This window comes from Mobula birostris, chromosome 14 (genome assembly GCF_030028105.1).
Source record: "Mobula birostris isolate sMobBir1 chromosome 14, sMobBir1.hap1, whole genome shotgun sequence".
In the NCBI taxonomy this organism is placed as follows: Eukaryota; Metazoa; Chordata; class Chondrichthyes; order Myliobatiformes; family Myliobatidae; genus Mobula; species Mobula birostris.
The window spans coordinates 64,461,907-64,485,479 of record NC_092383.1 but is presented as its reverse complement, the minus strand read 5'-3'; the positions used below and the strand labels follow the sequence as shown (position 1 = coordinate 64,485,479).

At 40.5% G+C, this 23,573-nt stretch overlaps 1 protein-coding gene across 4 annotated transcripts in view; it reads left to right on the top strand.

Annotated features, from left to right (window-relative positions):
* Positions 1-22,457, top strand: part of itpr3 (inositol 1,4,5-trisphosphate receptor, type 3) — a 299,458-nt gene extending 277,001 nt beyond the window's left edge. For 3 of the 4 annotated variants that reach the window (XM_072278613.1, XM_072278611.1, XM_072278614.1), the window contains 7 exons: positions 652-844; positions 1,955-2,056; positions 4,565-4,689; positions 9,500-9,665; positions 14,127-14,287; positions 17,026-17,187; positions 21,439-22,457. In XM_072278613.1, the coding sequence (XP_072134714.1) occupies positions 652-844; positions 1,955-2,056; positions 4,565-4,689; positions 9,500-9,665; positions 14,127-14,287; positions 17,026-17,187; positions 21,439-21,531 (1,002 nt within the window). In that variant the 3' untranslated portion in view covers positions 21,532-22,457. The remainder of the gene's footprint in view (positions 1-651; positions 845-1,954; positions 2,057-4,564; positions 4,690-9,499; positions 9,666-14,126; positions 14,288-17,025; positions 17,188-21,438) is intronic. The other variant, XM_072278612.1, reaches the window with a different exon arrangement.
* The last annotated feature ends 1,116 nt before the right edge of the window (positions 22,458-23,573 follow it).

Here is a 23,573-nt window from a genome sequence, read left to right as displayed (position 1 = left end):
ACTGTAATAGTCACTATAGCTTCCAGGATTGGAAGTAAATTATTCCTGTTTTCTAAATCCAAAAAATAAATTTCTGTTGATGGCAATTAATAAATGCCTGCAAGAAAAGAAATATCAAGGTGGAATATTGTGATGTGTGTACTTTGATTAAAAAGAAATTACTTTGAACTTTGAATTGTGGATACCATCACACTCTGAAAGTCAGATCATGTAAGAATTGGATTATGATTTCTCAGCCGCAATAGAAGTTTTATTTTTCTGCAACCAGTAAAAAAGAGAGGATTTTCATGCCAACAGTCTGATTATCCAAGAAAGAATGTATGATACAAATTAGTCCTTTATTTAAATTACCTCATTAGTTATAAATTTTGGTTTACGTAAAAGTTTAGGCTTACTAGAGGTAAGATTCATGTATTTTTTGAACTCTGCACCAAATAAATTTTGATTTTGGTTTAACAACTGTCAAAGTGAAGTGCAGAAACAATTTATGATTCAAGGTTATAAAGTCCAAATTCATTCACGCATAGTTCCAGAACTGACTTGTGGGAGTTGCCGTACCAGGCTATTTTTGCAAGATTATAGCACAGAAAGGACATGATAAAAAAAAAATAACAGATCTAATGTTGTCATTTATCTAATTCTGCATTTCAGCTCTTTGATTTGATCTACAGAGAAGAAACTCTGTTTAATGTCATAAAAAGTGTTACACGTAATGGCCGCTCCATCCTCTTGACGGCTGTGCTCGCTCTCATCCTCGTCTATCTTTTCTCAATCGTGGGCTTCCTCTTTTTAAAGGATGACTTCATTTTAGAAGTTGACAGATTACCAAGCACAACCTCTTCAGGTACATCTAATTTGGCACTCAACCACTTCGACACAAAGGAAACTTTTGACTTGTCACAATCATTCATTAAGGTTTTGCTCTTCCACATTTGCCAGTCTGAAAAAGACTTAACTTTATGGACTGGCAACACAGAAAAGAGAAAACAGTCTTTTAGGATGTCCATCATCAGCTGCTCAATCCTTCACTTGTATGCAGACTGTCTAGAGTCTTGGTCAAAGAGCCACAATAATATTTGTAATTTAGGAAAACTATACCTTGGTAAGGTAACATTAAGGTAATAATTGGGCAATTAGTAAACTTCATTTTATATTAATTTTCTTATTTGGATTTGATTAGAGAAATTGAATGTGACACCACAGAGATTAAGGGATGTTTTATGGTTAATTCCTAAATATCTCTTTTCTTGAATCCCGGATATTGATTTATTCAGACTTTTGTCAACATTCCCCTCCCCAATGGCCAAGCATGGCTTAATGACAGCGTTTTTGCTTCTGAACCAGAAATTTCAAGTTCACGCCTCAGCCCTGAGATCTGAACGTAGAAGTCTTGGCAAAGCAATGCAACATTAAATAAGAACTGCTTTGTCAGAGAATCTACTTTCAGGTGCCATATTAAATCAAGGCCATACTCACTCCTGCATGGTGGGACCATACAGCCCTGGGGCTGCTTTGAAGAAGATCAGGGTGTATTGACCAGATTTCTGATGTGTTGACTAAAATGTAAATTGCCAAAACAGATAATAGGGTCATTTTCACATTGCTGTTTGCGGAAGTTTACTCTGCACCTATTGGCCATTGTATTTCATGTGTGACACAGGTATCTGCATTTCAAAATTAAATTATTGGATATAAAAAGTGCCTGAGACATACCAAAACTATAATGTGCCAAATCAATGCAATCTTTCTTCTTTTCAAGAACTAAAATAAGGGATTTCATAAACATAAATAAAATATGTTCCAGAAAGAGGCTAGTAAAATTAGATGATAATATTAATAACAGGAATTTTCTAACAGGAGTAAATGTACAGAATAGGAAAGCAAAGCAGAGAGAGGTGCATAAGGCAACAGTTTTAAACAGATTATATGTGAATTGTTTTATTTTTGTTAATAGGTGCCTTTGAAGCCCAAGGAATTGCAATGAAGGATTTGATTAACTCTTGTGCTGCTGATGATATTAATTGCTCTGCAGGCATCCGAGACAATATGGCAAAAGGTCAGCGTTTTCACATTCAATCCACACAAACCACATGTCAAAACCTGTGCCTCATCTTACCAATATCATAGGCCATAGCACAATAGAAGACGTACAGGATTAATTTAAGATGTTTCTTATCCCTTTACTCCAATTTCTACCCTCAAAAGTTCAAAAGAACTAAGTAGTTTCAGTGCTACTGGTAGCTCAACCAAGTGTTTTTATTTTATTGATACATGGCTGGCAAGATACTTAATTTCAATTTATTGTCCTAACTGATCTCACCTGATGCCTTTCCTTTGTATTTCCTTCAGCATTGTCCACACTTTGGAAGCTTTTTCCACTGCTGCTTTAGCATAGTCATTAGATGTGGATATGTATGGATATTCTTGTCCTGAAGTTACTAACCTTCTGCCTATTATACCTTCTGGCACTTAGGGCAGGAATGAAGGTCCTCCGTCTCTGTCTGTCCTTGGCCATCTTCATACCATCGCACACAGATGTAGAAAGATTCTTCATTGCTGCTTCTGTAACAGTTTAGTTTGACCAGTCAGGGTTGTTGGTCCTGAGCCGAACCAACCCCCGAACTTGGAGGACTGATGAAGCGCTCTGAGTCTGGCTTCTACCCTTTGACCTGTTTGGCATGTGTGACCCTACCAAGAGCCAAAGCATAAAGCCCTGACTCCAGCCAGCATAGCTCTCTGGGCCATTGAGGCATGCAAGCATCCAAACTATGACAAGGTTGTGGTCCTCTTGGAGGGTCCTGAAGTTAGGGTGGTTGAAAAGTGAAGGTATTGCTAACCAGGATGACCAGAATTAAATTCAGAGCATTTTTGGAATTACCTCAGGTAGTATATTTTAGGGACCAATAGTTTGACAATATTTAGTCAAATGCTTGCAGATTGAGAAATGACAACTCGGAAATCAGCATCAAAACTGATCTTGAATGATAATGGAGATGAACTATTAAAGAAAGACTTGCATCTGATATATTTGTGAAAAGCTTGTATGCAATTACATAAATGCTCAATGGACAAATGAAGCATTCTCTTTTGTGCAAAAGTAAAGTCCTCCAAACAGCAATGATATGAATATATCTGCCCGTGGTTGTTACCACTTATTAACTGCAAAGGTTACTCCCTACTGTTTTTAGGTAGACATGTGTTGGGGAAAGGAATGTTGGAAAACAGGTATATAGGCCTAAATTTGTCTATAAAAATTAGCCAATGTGAGCTTAAGGATGTATAAATAAGCATGTGTGTCACTTCAAAACCAGCCAATTTAAATTCCTGTGTAAGTTCCCGAACTTGAACAACACCATTAGATATGAAATTCAGTAAGGATGGCACTTTGCTGATGTATGGGAAGGTAGCTTTGGTATTCCATTCAGCATTACGTGAATGCTAGCATTAAATCAATTGGAATGAATTGTTGGTTTTGACAGTGAAATTAAATTGATTGGAAAATATTGACTTCTGAGTTCAGATGGTATGGATCATCTGACAGGATGCAGTTCTTCTCTGGAACTTCTCCGTTTGCTAGTGACTAATGTAAGCCAAACAATAATGAAAAGAGACAAGGTGTTTTTTAGCAGAGCATGGGATTATCAGTGACTGTAAGAGTGTAGTGGTCACATTAGTGCCCTAGTATCTAGAAGTCCTGACAACTGTTCCACATTTGAATCCCATTGTGGCAGCTGGGGAATTTAAATTCAGGTTAATAAACAATCGACAATGGTAGCCATGAAACTATTGAATTGTTGTAAAAACCCATTTGGTTCATAAGCTTCCTTTTGGGAAGGAAATGTTGCTTCTGTGTGATTCCAGAACAACCAACATATTTGATTTTCTCATAGCTCCATGGGCAATTAGGGCGAGACCGAACATGTCATCATTACCATCACTCTCCGTATCCTGTGTACAGTTAAACTTCTAGAGTCCTTAAATTGACCGGTCAGGTTTGTAGCATTCGCAGTAATCAAGGATAACCTGTCATTCCAAAGTCAAAATTGAGTTTACGATCACATGGGATCTGATGCAAGAGGGATATCGGAGAACTAAAAGCTGATGACTAGAGTGACACAGTAAAAGTGAAATATCTCTGTGAAAGCATTCCACCTATTGGAAGCCTCAAATGATTATAGAACATGGAACATTACAACACAGTACAGGCCCTATGGCACATGATGTTGTGCTAGCTTTTAATCTACTTTAAGATCAATCTAACCTTCACTCTTACGTAGCCCTCCTTTCATCTATCACCCACATGCCTATCTAAGAATTTTTTACAAGCCCCTAATGTACCTGCCTGTACCATCACCTTGGTAGGGCATTCCACACACTCGCCACTCTCTTAAAAACACTTACTTCTGACATCCTCCCTTGTATTTCTTCCAGTCACTTTAAATTATCATAAAATTTTCATAAAAAGTTGTCTTGAGAATAATTGGATGGAGTGTACAGTTGCAATTCTCAAGGAGTGCTGAAGGCCAGGTCTAATTTACTTCTGCTCCTACTTCTGTCAATACAGATGAGGAAGAGAGTGACAAAGAACGTGCCTGTGACACTCTTTTGATGTGTATAGTAACAGTATTGAATCATGGTCTGCGTAATGGAGGTGGTGTTGGAGATATACTTAGGCAGCCTTCAAAAGATGTGAGTAAATCTTCATTTCATAAAGAGACAGATGGAAATATTAATCTCTTGTATATGCAGTTTAAAGTTTAAAATCTTGCATAATACCACAATACAATAGTTTGCTGTCATATAAAGCAATGCCAGGATTTATGGGTTGTATCATGACTACTTTAGGGAACCTCTCAACAGCTGCCTCTTTGTAAGTACCTTTCACTCTTTTTCACATTATTTCAGTATTATTATAACAAGAATGACTGAAATATAAAACTGTATGGGCTTTTCTGTTTCTCTACACTTCCTATAATTGTTTTTAAAAATACTTATAGATTAGGATATACGTTAAGAAAAACAACATCAATGTGTATGAAGCAAAGTAAAAGTTAGATTTTTCTTCAGCTCCTGACCATTTCTGTTTTAAAGCTTGTTGAAAGTAATCCCTCCCAATGTCTACCTTAAGGATTTCCATGTCAGCTTCCATTTCCTTTTGCAAGAGGATTGAATTGTAAACTAGTTGCAAGGCAATATTAGTGTAGCCCCCTGTTAAGCCTCAGGCTCGCTTAGCACGTTTTCGTCCAGAAAGAGCAGCCTTCGGCCCCGCCAAACTGCATAATCCAGTTGTTGTAAATGCTGTGTGAAGTACCCCACCACGCGAAATAAAAGACAGTACACCATAGCAATTAAATGATTACACTTTATAAGTATTTCTTGGTGATGGGTTAGTAGAAACAAATACAATAAGGGCGCCAAGTCAGTAACTCTATCAGTTCTGTGCACAAATAATTTGCTGGAGCTCTTACAGAACCGGGTCTCCATCTCCTTCAGTCGGTGTCCTCCGAACTCCACCGACCCCCGAATGGGACCACCCTCAGGGGTCGACCAAACGCTCCACATGGGTCTGTCCTCGTCTCCTGTCCTTGCCGAAGACCCTGGGCCTCGGACTCCCACTTGGGGTCCATTATGTCGCCTAGTTTACAGCATCTCTCTCATCACATCTCCTCTCTTTGTCCCCATCGTGCCTTCTCCACAAAAGCCCGCGAAAACAATAGCTTACAGACACACAAGAAAGAATAACATCTATCCCAATTGGTTAGCAAATGAATACAATTCTCATTATCAGTAATTATAACCCAAACAAGCTGCTACCATTAACTCAGCAGTTAAAATTACAGAGAAGCCATTTTATTATAATATAACAAAGAAGCCATTTTATTAGCCTTAGCAGTAACATAAAAGAAGAAACCCTACATTAGTGTGACTCATGAGTCAGTAAATGTGCCAGGAGATTTAAGACCTGATATTATCCTATTTCCACTGTGAATTAGCCCTTGCTGTTCTTCAGCATCTGCTCCAGTGGCACATAAAGAAAATAATCATACTAATGGTTCCCAGTGCACTTTAAGCATTGTTTAGTTTTGCAGTTCTAAATAATGCATTGTGAATAGCAGTAACTTCTGCTTGGAGTTGTGTGGAACACCATGGGTTACCTTAAAAAATGCATGCGCATACTTAGAGGGATAGGATAAAGATAAAATTTGTTTCTTGTAATATTGCTTTTCATGTGGTTTAAAATCTAATTGGAAAGCAAATGGAATTGGAAAAAAAGATATCAATATCAGGATCATAAACTTTTATTTAGAAGTATCAATGCCAAAACTGAAAGAAAATATCCTTAATAATTGGCTCAAGATGTTGATTTATTTTAAGGAGACCAATCAACTAAAGGGATAAATCAGGTGATAGATACAAGCCAAGTGATCCTAAAGTAAAACAGCTGATGTGTAAGGCAGCAGATGCAGCAAATAATAATTTTTTAAAAACTGAATGGTCAGTGGTAACTTCTTTATGAAAAGGTACAGTAGAACAAGCTAAGCAGGCGTGGAGGGTCAGGATCAGGAGTCATGGCCAGGAGGCATATAAGGACATAGTGACGAGGAGCATCCCAGTGTAATATATATAACTATATTTTAAAGAATTTACATATCTTGTGATATGCTTTTAGAGATATTGTTCTACCAGTTATTGCTCTTATTTGAGAGTTATGATGCTTTGTTGGTACCTCCACCTGTTACTTAGATTACCAAAGAGCCTCTACACTGGCAAGGAGAATGGGCTGTAGGAAACTGAGGATGAGGATAGTAATCTGGTTCCAGATGGTGGAGAATGGGATTCCCTAGATAAAGAAAGTGGTGATGTAAGGCATGGAACACAGTGGCTAGGCCAGAAAGGCCAAGAAATACAAGAGGTGTCAGCAATTTGTCCTGCGTATGGAACAAGTGGTGAAGAAAATCAACATGATCCTGGAGATAACAAAAATAGAGTGACAGGCTGTAAACAAACAGAGGAAGATCCAAAAATGGATTGTTGGCAAGGCCCACGATGGATGAGCCTCAGAGATTTTAAAGATTCACAAGTTTGGCATGTACAACCGAAGTCCAAAGGAAGCAGTTAGTGAATATTTTGTCAGGTTGAAGACACTGGTAAAAAGATGCAATTTCCAGATCCTTTTAGATCAATGACCATGAGATCACCTAGTGTACAGGCTTGCAAATAAAATAATTCACTGAAAACTACTTGACAACCACACCAACATTTGCGGAAACATACAGGGTAGCCACCAGTACTGAGAGAGCACTTAAAACTGTAAAACAGGTTTGCCCAAGTCATATTTCTGAGATGCAAGCAGAACACAAGCCCAGAGAAGTGTTAATGGTGGTTTGGCCATGTGGATGCTACAAGTGGGTTTGCCAGTAAGCCAACGGGCTAATGTAGAAAGCAGTAAGATCATGTGGGTGCAAAGGCTGGAGGCTTATCTGTAGTTGTTTGGGAGACACCTGTCCTCAAAAACTATGTTAGGCTTGTACAATCTGTAATAGTTATGGGATAGGTCATATTGCATGGTTCAGCATGTCCCTACTATAACAGAGAAATGCTATGGAACACTCCCACTGTGGGTACTATGCACATGGTACAATCAGAGATGTTACAATTGGGAATGTGCCTGGCATTTATTATAATATTATGAGCAGGATATGTTAGGACCTTCAAAGTCATTTTACTGATTGAGAAAGCACATTGATACTGAGCACGTTAATCTGATTTTGACTACCCATTTTGGAAGCATGTCAAACGCTTTTTACTGAGCCTAGTGTATGTTGTCAGTGGAATTACTTCTGGGGACTCAGCAGTTCATTTTTTAACACATTGGGTGTTTGACGGTCTTTGTTATATGGTTTTTTAAAATGGGTTCTATGTGAGTTTTTTTGTTTTCCTGGCTGCCTGCATGAAGGTGAATGTCAAAGTTGTTTATCGTATACATACTTTGATAATAAATGTATTTTGGACTCCGAACAACATGAGTTCAATTGTTTCTCAGAGTGGTAGGCCAGGAGTGTGATCACAGGCATAGATCAATTTAGTTACTTGCATTTAGGGACGATGGTTGAAAGAATGATTGCTTTGGAAGATAGAGAAATCTAGGGAGTACTAGTAAAATTTATGATTGATTAAATTTAAAACCTCGTAAATGATCAGTTAACCGTATAGTTTCAGACTAGTAAATAGTTTATTGCTGGTGTGGTTAATACATGCCGATAGTTGATGTTCTGTGGGTTTACTTCTTTCACAAGGAAGCAATATAGTATACATGAGTGTAATTTTGCATGTGTTTTTTAAACTGACTTTTGATAGATTGCACTAGTTATCACTTTTAATTGAGAACTGTGCCTTCAGTAAAATAACACACACACAATGCTGGAGGAACTCAGAAGGTCCAGCAGAATCAATGGAAAAGAGTAAACAGCCAATGTTTCAGGCTGAGACCCTTCATCAGGACTGGAAAGGAAGAGAAGTCCAAGTAAGAAGGTGGGGGGAGGGGAGGAAGAAGTACAAGGAGGCAGGCGATAGGTGAAACTGGGAGAGCGAGAGGGGTGAAGTAAAGATCTGGGAAGTTGGTTAGAGAAAGAGATAAACGGCTGGAGAAGGGAGAATCTAATGGAAGAAGACAGAAGTCCATGGAAGAAAGGGAAGGGGGAGGAGCACCTGAGGGAGGTGATGGGCAGGTAAGGAGAGGAAGTGAGAGAGGGAAATGGGAATGGGGAATGTTGAAGGAGAGGAGAGGGTGCCTGCATTGGAAATTCAAGGATTGATGTTTATGCCATCAGGTTGGAGGCTGCCAAGATGGAATACAAGATATTGCTCCTTCAACCTGAGTGCAGCCTTATCCTGGCAGTAGAGGAGGCCATGGACTGACACGTCGGAATGGGAATGGGAAGTAAAATTGAAGAGGGTGGCCACCGGGAGAGGATGTTCTCTTGGTGGCTCTATATCTGTTATTTGTGTCTGTAAGCAACCAAACGAAAGAGCCAGCAGGCAGAGAAGGAGAGGTTGCAGAATCAAATGTGACATAATTGCAGGGGGGAAAAGAACAGACTTAGATGATGAAAAGGAACTTGTGAAACTGTGGTAGCTCAAATATGGAAGGTAGATACACTGTGATGGAATTCTAGATGGGAGAGATTAATTTGAAACGTGTACAAAACAGGGTAGAAACTATGTAATGAATAATTGAATCACGTAAGAAATATCAGCTTACAAAGTAAAGAATGCACAAAAATAGTTGAATTCATTCTGTACTAAAGATTGGACACACTTGATTGGAAAGTACTTCACAATGCATAACAAGTGAACAATAAAATTCATGTGAAGTTTTCAAAATCTTTCCTTGCAAGCTCCCTGAACAATTATTAATTTTTGTAATACTTATTCAAATTATATCTGTAAAAATGTAGCAAGTGATTAACTGCACCCTGCACTGTTTGATTTATTCCAGGAGGCACTGTTTCCCGCACGTGTGATCTTTGATCTGCTCTTTTTCTTCATTGTTATCATCATTGTGCTCAACCTGATCTTTGGGGTTATCATTGACACATTTGCTGATTTGAGAAGTGAGAAACAAAAGAAAGAAGAAATCCTCAGGTCGACTTGCTTTATTTGTGGTATGTACCGCTGCAAATACTTGTTCAAGTAAAATCAAAGCAATCCATAGGCAATTAACTTTTAATATTGAAAGTAACATGTAATGCCTAGTCCCTTGGTGCAACGAAGCACCTTCCAACAATGTACTTTATACTTTATTGTCACCAAACAATTGGTACTAGAACGTACAATCATCACAGCGATATTTGATTCTGCGCTTCCCACTCCCTGGATTACAAATATTAAATATTAAATATTTAAAATAGTAAAAATTAGTAAATATTAAAAATTTAAATTATAAATCATAAATAGAAAATAGAAAAATGGGAAGTAAGGTAGTGCAAAAAAACCGAGAGGCAGGTCTGGATATTTGGAGGGTACGGCCCAAATCCGGGTCAGGATCCGTTCAGCAGTCTTATCACAGTTGGAAAGAAGCTGTTCCCAAATCTGGCCGTATGAGTCTTCAAGCTCCTGAGCCTTCTCCCGGAGGGAAGGGGGACGAAAAGTATGTTGGCTGGGTGGGTCGTGTCCTTGATTATCCTGGCAGCACTGCTCTGACAGTGTGTGGTGTAAAGTGAGTCCACGGACGGAAGATTGGTTTGTGTGATGTGCTGCGCCATGTTCACGATCTTCTGCAGCTTCTTTCGGTCTTGGACAGGACAACTTCCATACCAGGTTGTGAAGCACCCTAGAAGAATGCTTTCTATGGTGCATCTATAAAAATTAGTGAGGGTTTTAGGGGACAGGCCAAATTTCTTTTGTTTTCTCAGGAAGTAAAGGCGCTGGTGGGCTGCCTTGGCAGTTAACTCTGCTTGGTTGGACCAAGTCAGGTCATTTGTGATATTGACCCCGAGGAACTTAAAGCTTTTGACCTGTTCCACTTGCGCACCACAGATGTAAATTGGGTTGTGCCGTCCACTACTCCTTCTGAAGTCAACAACCAATTCCTTTGTCTTGCTGACATTGAGTGATAGGTTATTGCCTTGGCACCATCCCACCAGGTTCTTAATTTCCTGTCTGTACTCAAACTCATCATTACCCGAGATACGGCCTACAATTGTTGTGTCATCAGCAAACTTATATATTGAGTTTGAGGGAAACTTGGCTACACAATAACTCAACACATAAGGCTTTACAGAGAAGAATGTAGAGACTCCTTACAGATGACACCAGAATTGAACTCTGAACTCCGACGCCCCGAGCTGCAATAGTGCCCTGCCAACTACTACGCTACCATGGCACCCATCATCTATGGTTATTCCTGTATGCCATAGGTACTACATAAGTGCAAATTCTTTTGAACTACATCCTGACTCACGAACAGTAGTGATTGAAGAACCAAGTATTTATGGACATACATAAATATGTGTAACAGAACTCTTGCTCGAAAAGTGTATATGAGGAAATGTCTGGTCATTGAAGGGATAGGGGACAAAGGGATTTACAAATAAGCAGAAATAAAATGATATTCTGTGACACAGTTTAATTTGGCAGAATGTAATTGAGAATGTTATCATTGTGGAGTGAAACATGATGATGAACTTTTCCAAGTCATTTTGTGTCACTCAGATATTTGATGGGCCATTTCCTGGTATGAGTTGCACTAGCACATTAAATCACATCATTCCCCTTTTGGACTAAGTTTTAGCAAGAGTATCCATTATGATACCCACAAGAGTATCCATAACCTGATTACTAATTGTAATTCGTGCCTAGCTGAGGCACTACCAAGATAGGTCCCTAAACACCTGTTACTGACCCACTGTGGAAACCACTGGTTTACAGCGGCAGTTCCAACAATAAACAGCATGTTGCCTCTTACAAAATAAAACCTCCTTCCCATACTAACTGCTTTTGTTTCCTTTCAGCATAGCCATCTAAATATACATTAACATTCGAGAGAGAAATTTATAACCAGCAGCAGAAATAACAACCGATACAAACAATTCAAAGTAGAATTAGGCAGAATAAAAAGTACTTTGGGAATCTTTCTTGTTGCTGTCACCACACAAACATCAGCAGATGGCTCATTTATATTGAGAAGCCTCCAAGAATGTTCATGATCATAAAAAAGAGTCAAATCTTTTGTCACTACTTCTGGTTGCAGATATCTCAGGAGTTCTCTTAGAGTCATAGAAAAGTACAGTACAGAAACAGACCCATCTAGTCCATGTAAAGCCATTTAAGCAGCCTACTCCCATCAACCCGTACCTGGTCCATAGCCCTCCATACTCCTAACATCCATGTACCGATTCAAACTTATTTTGAACATTGATATCAAACTCACATGCACCACTTGCGCTGATAGTTTGTTCCCCCATCTCATGGCCCACTGACTGAAGAAATTTCCCCTCATGTTCCCCTTAAACTTTCCACCTTTCACCTTTAACCCATGACCTCTAATTGTAGTCTCAGTGGAAAAAGCCTGCTTGCATTTACCCTAGCTATATGCCTCATAGTTTTGTATACCTCTATCAAATCTCCTCTCAATCTTCTAGGTTCCAAGAAATTAAGCCCTAATCTATTCAATCTTTACATTAAAACTCAGGTCCTCCAGTACTGGCATTATCCTTGTAAATTTACTCTGTACTCTTTCAACCCTTTTTACATCTTTCCTGTAGGTAGTTGACCAAAACAGCACACAATACTCCAAAGCAGGCGTCAACAACGTCTTTTACAACTTCAACATAACATCCTATCTACTGTACTCAATACTTTGATTTATGAAGGCCAAAGTGCCAAAGCTTTTTTTATGAGTCGACCTACCTGTGATGCCACTTTCAATATATCATGTATGGGCATTCCCAGATCTCGTTGTTCCACCACACTCCTCAGTGCCCTGCCATTCACTGTGTAAGACATACCTGGTTTGTTCTATCGATGTGAAACACCATAAGACCAAAAGACTAGGAGCAGAATTAGGCCATTCAAGCAATCAAGTCTGCTCCACTAATCCATCATGGCTGATCCCAGATCCCACTCAACCCCACACACCTGCCTTCTCGCCATATCCTTTGATACCCTGACCAATCAGGAAACTATCAATTTCCGCTTTAAGTATACCCATGGACTTAGTCTCCACCACAGTCTTTAGCAGGACATTCCACAGGTTCACTGCTCTCCTAAAAAATATTCCTCCTTAACTCTGTCCTAAAAGATAGCCCCTCAATTTTGAGTCTGTGCCCACTAGTTTAGGATACACCCAGCTCGCATTTATCTGCATTAATTTCCTACTGCTATTCTTCAGCCTGTTGATCCAGCTGGTCCAGATATGGCTGCAAACTCTGATAGTCTCCCTCACTGTCCACTACACCACAAATCAGCCATAATTAGCAACTCCCTGCGGAAAGCCGTGAGGGGGAGGAGGGAAAGGTGTGCTCAGTAGTGGGATCCCGTTGGAGGTGGCGGAAGTTACGGAGAATAATATGTTGGACCCGAAGCTTGGTGGGGTGGTAGGTGAGGACCAGGGGAACCCTATTCCTAGTGGGGTGGTGGGAGGATGGAGTGAGAGCAGATGTGCGTGAAATGGGGGAGATGCGTTTGAGAGCAGAGTTGATGGTGGAGGAAGGAAAGCCCCTTTCTTTAAAAAAAGGAAGACATCTCCCTTGTCCTGGAATGAAAAGCCTCATCCTGAGAGCAGATGCGGTGAAGACGGAGGAATTGCGAGAAGGGGATGGCATCTTTGCAAGAGACAGGGTGAGAAGAGGAATAGTCCAGATAGCTGTGAGAGTCAGTAGGCTTATAGTAGACATCAGTGGATAAGCTGTCTCCAGAGATAGAGACAGAAAGATCTAGAAAGGGGAGGGAGGTGTCAGAAATGGACCAGGTAAACTTGAGTGCAGGGTGAAAGTTGGAGGCAAAGTTAATAAAGTCAACGAGCTCAGCATGCGTGCAGGAAGCAGCACCAATGCAGTCGTCGATGTAGCGAAGGAAAAGTGGGAGACAGATACCGGAATAGGCACGGAACATAGATTGTTCCACAAAGCCAACAAAAAGGCAGGCATAGCTAGGACCCATACGGGTGCCCATAGCTACACCTTTAGTTTGGAGGAAGTGGGAGGAGCCAAAGGAGAAATTATTAAGAGTAAGGACTAATTCCGCTAGACGGAGCAGAGTGGTGGTAGAGGGGAACTGATTAGGTCTGGAATCCAAAAAGAAGTGGAGAGCTTTGAGACCTTCCTGATGGGGGATGGAAGTATACAGGGACTGGACATCCATGGTGAAAATAAAGCGGTGGGGGCCAGGGAACTTAAAATCATCGAAAAGTTTAAGAGTTGAAGGGTGCTGCCCTTTTTGCAGGCTATGAGTCGACTGAAACTAGAAGAAGTTTGCAATTGTGACCCTGACAGAGCATCCGTCCACTGTTGCTGCTGATAATCTCAATTCCATTTTGCAGGATGGCATTAAAACATACATGCATAGATCCAGACATTCCCCAACCGGATTCGGTAACTTCACCTTTTTTTTTTCGTTTCATACAGGCCTTGAACGGGACAAGTTTGACAACAAGACAGTGTCATTTGAAGAGCACATTAAACTTGAACACAACATCTGGAATTATTTATACTTTATTGTGTTGATACTTGAGAAAAATGAGACTGATTACACTGGGCCTGAAAGCTATGTTTATCAAATGATAAAGGTAACATTTTAGTTAAAAGGACACTATTGTGTTCAGTTTTATCCTGTCACGTGTTCAAATAGTTTCTTACTACATAAATGTGTTTGACTGATAAAACACGCTGCTGTACCTCTGAGTCAAAGCTCTAATCCAGCTCAGACCAATGACGGGACCTTTCCTCAGTCATCTGAAATGTATCTTATCCTGGTTCTGAATATTTGAGCAAATGTCAGAAATCTGCCTCTGCTACTGTAGTAATTGCCATAATTCAGAAGATAGCTGTCAGAAATCATCAAGTCCTTCTCCAGAAATGTGAGCATCGACATTTGTGCTGACGCTCCAGAGAATCACCGAGGATGTGTCCTGCCCTCAGAGACTCCAATTTTCATGACCCACTTTAACCGAGACCCCCTCTCTCATGGGTGGTTATAAGTAAAAAACTTTTCTGGTTTACTTTTGATTAAGTGCAAAAGTAAATATAACATGGTGTCTTGGTTACAATACCATCATAAAAACAGATTACCTGGCATTCTTTCTTATACTGTTTAAGCGAGCTTTTACCAAGGGTATTGGCTCTCACAGTTCCAACATTATGGAGTCATAATGCTATCGGTAGTGTTTCAAGGCAGCTTGGATGGATTTGAAATTCCTCTTCCAGACTGAAGACGTACAGAGTTGAAGGAGCATTGTTCATTTACCTGATCAAAGATATTAACTCCAAGCTGTTAGTATGCAGGAAAATGCTCAGTCTAAAGTTGATCAAATCATAATGATAAGGCCAGAAACAGTAAATGACGTTTGCTGTTACCGTACTACCTTTTGCATGAATTACTTCCATAATGATCTTGCTTTTTGACTGCAGTTCCTTAGAACTTAAAATCTATTTGTAAGATTGGCTTATTGCTGCTGATATCTTTTATAAGCTCCCTGATTCTCACAGCTACCTGGACTATACCTCTTTCCACCCTGTCATTTATAAAAATGTCATGTCCTTCTCTCAGTTCCTCCATCTCTGCCGCATCTGTTCTCAGAATGAGGCTTTTCATTTCAGAACAAGTAAGATGTCCTCCTTCTTCAAAGAAAGGGGCTGTCCTCCCTCCACAATCAACGCTGCTCTCAAGTGCATCTCTTCCATTTTGTGTATGTTTGCCCTCATCCCATCCCGCTGCTCCCACACCAGAGATAGGGTTCCTCTTATCCTCCCCTACCAGCCTCCACGTCCAGCACACAATTCCCTGTAACTTCCTCCAGTCCCCAATGGGATCCTACCACCAAGCACACCTTTCCTTCTCCCCCCGCTTCCCACTTTCCACAGTGATCATTCATTACACAATTCGCTTGTCCACTCATCCCTCCCCACCGATCTCCCTCCTGGTATCTATCCTTGCAAGTGGAACAAGTGTCATACCCACCCCTATACCTCCTCCCTCACTACCATTCATGACCCCAATCTGTCTTTCCAGATGAGATACTTCACCTGTGATTCTGTTGGGGTCATCTACTGCATCCGGTGCTCCCAATGTGGCCTCCTGTATATCAGTGAGACCTGATGTAGGTGGGAAGAGTGCCTCACCAAGCACCTATACTCGGTCCTCCAGAAGAAGTGGAGTCTTCTGGTAGCCACCCATTTCAATTCTCCCTCCCATTCACATTCCAACGGGTCAGGCCATGGCCTCCTCCTGAGATCACACTCAGCTTGGAGGAGCAACACCTTATATTCCATCTGGGTAGACTCCAACTTTATGGCATGAACATCGATTTCTCAAATTTCCGGTAATTGCCCACTACCCTCTCCTTCACCTTTCCCATTCCTGTTCTCTCTCTCTCATTATCTCCTTATTTGCCCATCACCTCCCTCTGGTGCTCCTCCTCCTTCCCTTTCTTCCATGGTCTCTACCCTCTCCTGTCAAATCCCCACTTCTCCAGCCCTGTATCTCTTTCACCAGTCAACTTCCCAGTTCTTCACTTTACCCCCCCCGTCTCACCGATTACCTACCACCTTGTACTTCTTCCTCCTCTGCATCCCCATACCTCTTTCCCTCAGTCCGAAATGTCGACTGCTTACTTTTTCCATTGATGTTCCCTGGCCTGCTGAGTTCCTCCAGCATTTTGTGTGTGTTGTTTTGGATTTCCAGCATCCGCAGATTTTCTCATGCTTATTCCTGGTACATTTGGTTTCTTTCAAACATTGGCGTGCAGCCGGCCCAAATATCTGCACAATTCTTCTCAGAATTGGAAATGGAACTTTTCTCACTATGAGCAGGTTAGGTGGCACGGATTAGTTGCAACTGTATGTCAGTGTATTCCCCTGTGCTTGAATTTGAAAGATTAAAACTTACTGTAAAAAATAGGCAGCTAGTCTGGATAGATAATGATTCAATACTGCAGGACTGTTCCAGTACTGGAGATGTTGCCTTGTGGATGATGGTCTGTGTCCAGGAAGATTTAAAAGATTCCCCTGGCTCTATTCAAATAATAATTAGACCTGTTGACCAATATTGCTATTAATGTAGGTTATCTGATGAATGTCATTGTTGTCTTGTTGGTTCCTTTGTGAGAACAGGCTGTATTTTGTACTTAATTATGAAGCCTTTGCATTGCCCAGAGAAAGTAGGAGGAATACTGTAAATACAGTTTCTTAATCTTATTCTCACTTCCAATTTTTTTATTCATGGTGAAGAATTAACTAAATGATACATTGCCGCTTTTGGTCCATTCCCAGAGATTACCTGATTATTGTTCCCTTTTACGTGCTGTAGACCAAAAACTTGGATTGGTTTCCACGCATGCGTGCTATGTCCCTGGTCTCTAATGAAGGGGAAGGGGAACAGAATGAAATTCGAAACCTGCAGGAGAAGCTATTCTTGACAATGAAGCTGGTAACAATTCTCACAAATCAACTTACAGATCTAAAGGAACAGGTAAGCACTTAAAGGGGGAGCAGTTCGTGCATTTTGCCAGTCATAGAGCCAAAGAGAGATACAGCAAGGAAACAGACACTTTGATGCACCTCCACGTGGAGCATCAACCCCTAATTCTATATTGATCCCATCTTTTATTCACTCTGCATCCTGACAACTCCCCCAGATTTACCACCCATCTACACACTGAAGGCAATTTAGAGCGGTGTAGCAATCTGCATAACTTTGGGATGTAGAAGGAAGCTGAAGCAATGGAGAAATAAACATGGTCGCACGAGGAATGTCCTAAATCCACACAAGTGGCACCCAGAATTGTGGTTTAAACTGAGCCTCTGCCACTGTGAAGCAGCTACTCTGCTCCCTACACTAGTGTGCTAAAATGATGAATCTTCCAGAGATCTTTGTATCAAAGGAATAGTCGACGTTTTGGATTAGAATCTGTCGCGGGATCCCAACCCAAACTGTGAGCCATCCTTTGCCTGCACAGATGCCGCGAGACCCAATGAGTTCCTTCAGCAGTTTATTTCTTGTTCCAGATTCCAGCATCTTTAGTCTCTTGATTTTCCAGAGCATTTTGTTCCCTTCTTGGCCTTGATTTTTTTTCTGCCTTTCCTGAAGGCTATTTGTCATTATTAAGCAATAGTTTTAAATATAAAAACATAGAAACATAGAAAATAGGTGCAGGAGTAGGCCATTTGGCCCTTCGAGCCTGCACTGCCATTTATTATGATCATGGCTGATCATCCAACTCAGAACCCTGCACCAGCCTTCCCTCCATACCCACTGATCCCCGTAGCCACAAGGGCCATATCTAACTCCCTCTTAAGTATAGCCAATGAACCGGCCTCAACTGTTTCCTGTGGCAGAGAATTCCACAGATTCACCACTCTCTGTGTGAAGAAGTTTTTCCTAATCTCAGTCCTAAAAGGCTTCCCCTTTGTCCTCAAACTGTGACCCCTCGTTCTGGACTTCCCCAACATCGGGAACAATCTTCCTGCATCTAGCCTGTCCAATCCCTTTAGGATTTTATACGCTTCAATCAGATCCCCCCTCAATCTTCTAAATTCCAACGAGTACAAGCCTAGTTCATCCAGTCTTTCTTCATATGAAAGTTCTGCCATCCCAGGAATCAATCTGGTGAACCTTCTTTGTACTCCCTCTATGGCAAGGATGTCTTTCTTCAGATTAGGGGACCAAAACTGCACACAATACTCCAGGTGTGGTCTCACCAAGGCCTTGTACAACTGCAGTAGTACCTCCCTGCTCCTGTACTCGAATCCTCTCGCTATAAATGCCAGCATACCATTCGCCTTTTTTACTGCCTGCTGTACCTGCATGCCCACTTTCAATGACCGGTGTATAATGACACCCAGGTCTCGTTGCACCTCCCCTTTTCCTAATCAGCCACCATTCAGATAATAATCTGTTTTCCTATTTTTGCCACCAAAGTGGATAACTTCACATTTATCCACATTAAATTGCATCTGCCATGAATTTGCCCACTCACCCAACCTATCCAAGTCACCCTGCATCCTCTTAGCATCCTCCTCACAGCTAACACTGACACCCAGCTTCGTGTCATCTGCAAACTTGGAGATGCTGCATTTAATTCCCTCATCCAAGTCATTAATATATATTGTAAACAACTGGGGTCCCAGCACTGAGCCTTGCGGTACCCCACTATTTACTGCCTGCCATTCTGAAAAGGTCCCGTTTATTCCCACTCTTTGCTTCCTGTCTGCTAACCAATTCTCTATCCACATCAATACCTTACCCCCAATACCGTGTGCTTTAAGTTTGCACACTAATCTCCTGTGTGGGACCTTGTCAAAAGCCTTTTGAAAATCCAAATATACCACATCCACTGGTTCTCCCCTATCCACTCTACTAGTTACATCCTCAAAAAATTCTATGAGATTCGTCAGACATGATTTTCCTTTCACAAATCCATGCTGACTTTGTCCGATAATTTCACCGCTTTCCAAATGTGCTGTTATCACATCTTTGATAACTGACTCCAGCAGTTTCCCCACCACCGACATTAGGCTAACCGGTCTATAATTCCCCGGTTTCTCTCTCTCTCCTTTTTTAAAAAGTGGGGTTACATTAGCCACCCTCCAATCCTCAGGAACTAGTCCAGAATCTAATGAGTTTTGAAAAATTATCACGAATGCATCCACTATTTCTTGGGCTACTTCCTTAAGCACTCTGGGATGCAGACCATCTGGCCCTGGGGATTTATCTGCCTTTAATCCCTTCAATTTACCTAACACCACTTCCCTACTAACATGTATTTCGCTCAGTTCCTCCATCTCACTGGACCCTCTGTCCCCTACTATTTCTGGAAGATTATTTATGTCCTCCTTAGTGAAGACAGAACCAAAGTAATTATTCAATTGGTCTGCCATGTCCTTGCTCCCCATAATCAATTCACCTGTTTCTGTCTGTAGGGGACCTACATTTGTCTTTACCAGTCTTTTCCTTTTTACATATCTATAAAAGCTTTTACAGTCAGTTTTTATGTTCCCTGCCAGTTTTCTCTCATAATCTTTTTTCCCCTTCCTAATTAAGCCCTTTGTCCTCCTCTGCTGAACTCTGAATTTCTCCCAGTCCTCTGGTGAGCCACTTTTTCTGGCTAATTTGTATGCTTCTTCTTTGGAATTGATACTATCCCTAATTTCTCTTGTCAGCCACGGGTGCACTACCTTCCCTGATATATTCTTTTGCCAAACTGGGATGAACAATTGTTGTAGTTCATCCATGCAATCTTTAAATGCTTGCCATTGCATATCCACCGTCAATCCTTTAAGTGGCATTTGCCAATCTATCTTAGCTAATTCACGACTCATACCTTCAAAGTTACCCCTCTTTAAGTTCAGAACCTTTGTTTCTGAATTAACTATGTCACTCTCCATCTTAATGAAGAATTCCACCATATTATGGTCACTCTTACCCAAGGGGCCTCTCACGACAAGATTGCTAATTAACCCTTCCTCACTGTTCAAAACCCAGTCTAGAATAGCCTGCTCTCTAGTTGGTTCCTCGACATGTTGGTTCAAAAAACCATCCCGCATACATTCCAGGAAATCCTCTTCCTCAGCACCTTTACCAATTTGGTTCACCCAATCTACATGTAGATTGAAGTCACCCATTATAACTGCTGTTCCTTTATTGCACACATTTCTAATTTCCTGTTTAATACCATCTCCGACCTCACTACTACTGTTAGGTGGCCTGTACACAACTCCCACCAGCGTTTTCTGCCCCTTAGTGTTATGCAGCTCTACCCATATCGATTCCACATCTTCCCGGCTTATGTCCTTCCTTTCTATTGCGTTAATCTCATCTTTAACCAGCAACGCCACCCCACCTCCTTTTCTTTCATGTCTATCCCTCCTGAATATTGAATATCCGTGAACATTGAGCTCCCATCCTTGGTCACCCTGGAGCCATGTCTCTGTGATCCCAACTATATCATAATCATTATAACAATCTGCACTTTCAATTCATCCACCTTGTTACGAATACTCCTTGCATTGACACACAAAGCCTTCAGGCGCTCTTTTACAACTCTCTTAGCCCTTATACAATTATGTTGAAAAGTGGCCCTTTTTGATGCTTGCCCTGGATTTGTCAGCCTGCCACTTTTACTTTTCTCCTTACTACTTTTTGCTTCTACCCTCACTTTACACCCCTCTGTCTCTCTGCACTGGTTCCCATCCCCCTGTTGTGAACTAACCTCCTCTCACCTAGCCTCTTTAATTTGATTCCCACCCCCCAACCATTCTAGTTTAAAGTCACCTCAGTAGCCCTCGCTAATCTCCCTGCCAGGATATTGGTCCCCCGAGGATTCAAGTGTAACCCATCCTTTTTATACAGGTCACGCCTGCGCCAAAAGAGGTCCCAATGATCCAAAAACTTGAATCCCTGCCTCCTGCTCCAATCCCTCAGCCACGCATTTATCCTCCACCTCATCGCATTCCTACTCTCACTGTCACATGGCACAGGCAGTAATCCCGAGATTACTACATTTGCGGTCCTTTTTTCTCAACTCCCTTCCTAGCTCCCGATACTCTCCTTTCAGGACCTCTTCCCTTTTCTTACCTATGTCATTGGTACCTATATGTACCACGACCTCTGGCTCCTCACCCTCCCACTTCAGGATATCTTGAACACGATCAGAAATATGCTTGTTTAAGCATTAGTTTTTAAGCCAACTGAATTTAAGTGAGTCATTGTTCTTTTGTACAGATGACAGAACAAAGGAAACGAAGGCAGAGAATGGGATTTGTGGATGTACAAGGCAACCCAACTAACGTAAACCATCAGATGGCTAAAATATGAAAAATTCAATGGTGTCCGCAATATCACTTCCTAAGAATATCGTCCATTATTGTCATCTTATTTCATTACAAAAAAATAACTGAATGGTAAATTATAATAAAAAATAGAATATTCCATGAGTAATGGAAGGTGTGCTAAGATAAGGAAACTACATTTTGCAAACTACATGTGAACGTAATAATTTGTAAATTAAGTTGGGTTTAGTTCTTGGGGAAGGTATGTGGTTTGATATTACAGGTTTTGGTGATGATGTCAGGTGCAATACTTTATGTTAAAATATGTGTCTATTACTATTTTCTTACTGAGGGTTTTATGTATTTTGAAAGCTTGTGATGTACAAAATTATTAATTTCTATGTTTTACATTTTGGTAAAATTGGAAAACTTGAAGAAATCTGCTGATTGTTGTCTTAGACAGGAAACATTACCACTTTATGAATCTTCCACTACTAACTTCCTCTTTTGGTTGCTGTATCATATTTTCAGTCAAAATCGTTAAACTGCAGGATCTAGACCCACAGGATTAATACTGGAATAGGTGACTTAACAGTGTTGCCTCATAAATTAATCGCTTTCCTGGGAATGAGCTCGTGTGTGTGTCTCCCTCTAGCCAAGTCTAAATATGCATATGCATTGGCAGTGCTAATATTGTTGCACAGAATACATTGGCTACACTACCAAGGAAATTAATTCTCAGTATGGAATCTACAAAATTGTCAGTGTCCACTTGAGAGCGGTAATCTAATAAACTTCATTTTAAACTATTTATTGCAAATGTGAAGTATTTTGTAACAATTTTGTGCTCTAATGAACTGTGAGACAATAAAACACATTCCATCTCTGTAAAATGTCTCCAAGTACTCCACAATAAGTGCCTTACTATCCTGCTGTTTGTACACAGATGACTTAATAAATATAATTTATGTTGCCCTGAAACATAAAGGTATTTTCAGTTTTCTAATTTTTTAATATGTCATCTGGATGCATGAGGAACCTCATTATCAATGAGCAGTGATGTTAGTACATTAGTAAGTTCTACATGCACTTGCTTTCAAGGCAATAACCGAGGAAGCAATGTCTCATATATATACACACTTACCCTAGTTATATAGCTACAGGGTTGTCTAACATGTTTTTTTGTGTTACAACTCTTGGTTAAAATGGGTCAAATTTGTTCAGAGGTTTGTAAACAAGCACAAGCTTATTCACTGTGGTTGAAACACTTACATGCAAGGTTACTCTCTTTCTAATGGTTTTCTATGAAGTAAATGGGTCAAGAATGTATCTTCTGAAAATGTAAGCATGAAAGCAATGAATACCAAAGATCAATAACCATTCGGGCAGATCTATTAATTTGTATTATATTTTGTTTCCTTTTTTGATAGGAGAATTTGTTTAACGGTACAATAAGTCTTTGCTCTGTATATAGGAGCACATATTAACCATGAAATAGTGTAAAAAGTTGATGCATGTTTGCAGTTGGAGAATTGTTCAGAAGTATTTCTACTATCAGCTTCAAAGAAAGGAACTTCAGGCACTTATAGTTCAATATGTAAATATGTTTCTCTCTCCCCATTCTCCCATCTGCCCCCCCCACCTTTTAAATCTATTTCTCGTCTTTATTTCTCCAGTCCTGCCAAAGGTTCTTGGCCTGAAATGTTGACTGTACTTTTTTTTTCCATTGATGCTCCCTGGCCTGCTGATTTCCTCCAGTATTTTTTGTGTGTTGAATATATTTCAGAAGTTCAAAGTAAATTGATTATCAAAGCTTATAGATAACCCTGAGATTCATTTTCTTGTGGGCATACTCAATAAATCTATAGAATAATAACCATAACGGGATTAGCGAAAAACTGCACCAATTTAGGTGTTCCAACTAATGTGCAAAAGACAATAAGCTGTGCAAAGACAGAAGACAGAAAATAAATAATAATAAATAAGCAATAAATGTTGAGAGCATGAGATGAAGTCTCCTTAAAAGTGAGTCCCTATGTTGTAGGAAAATTTCAGTGATGGGGCAAGTGAAGTTGAATGAAGTTACCG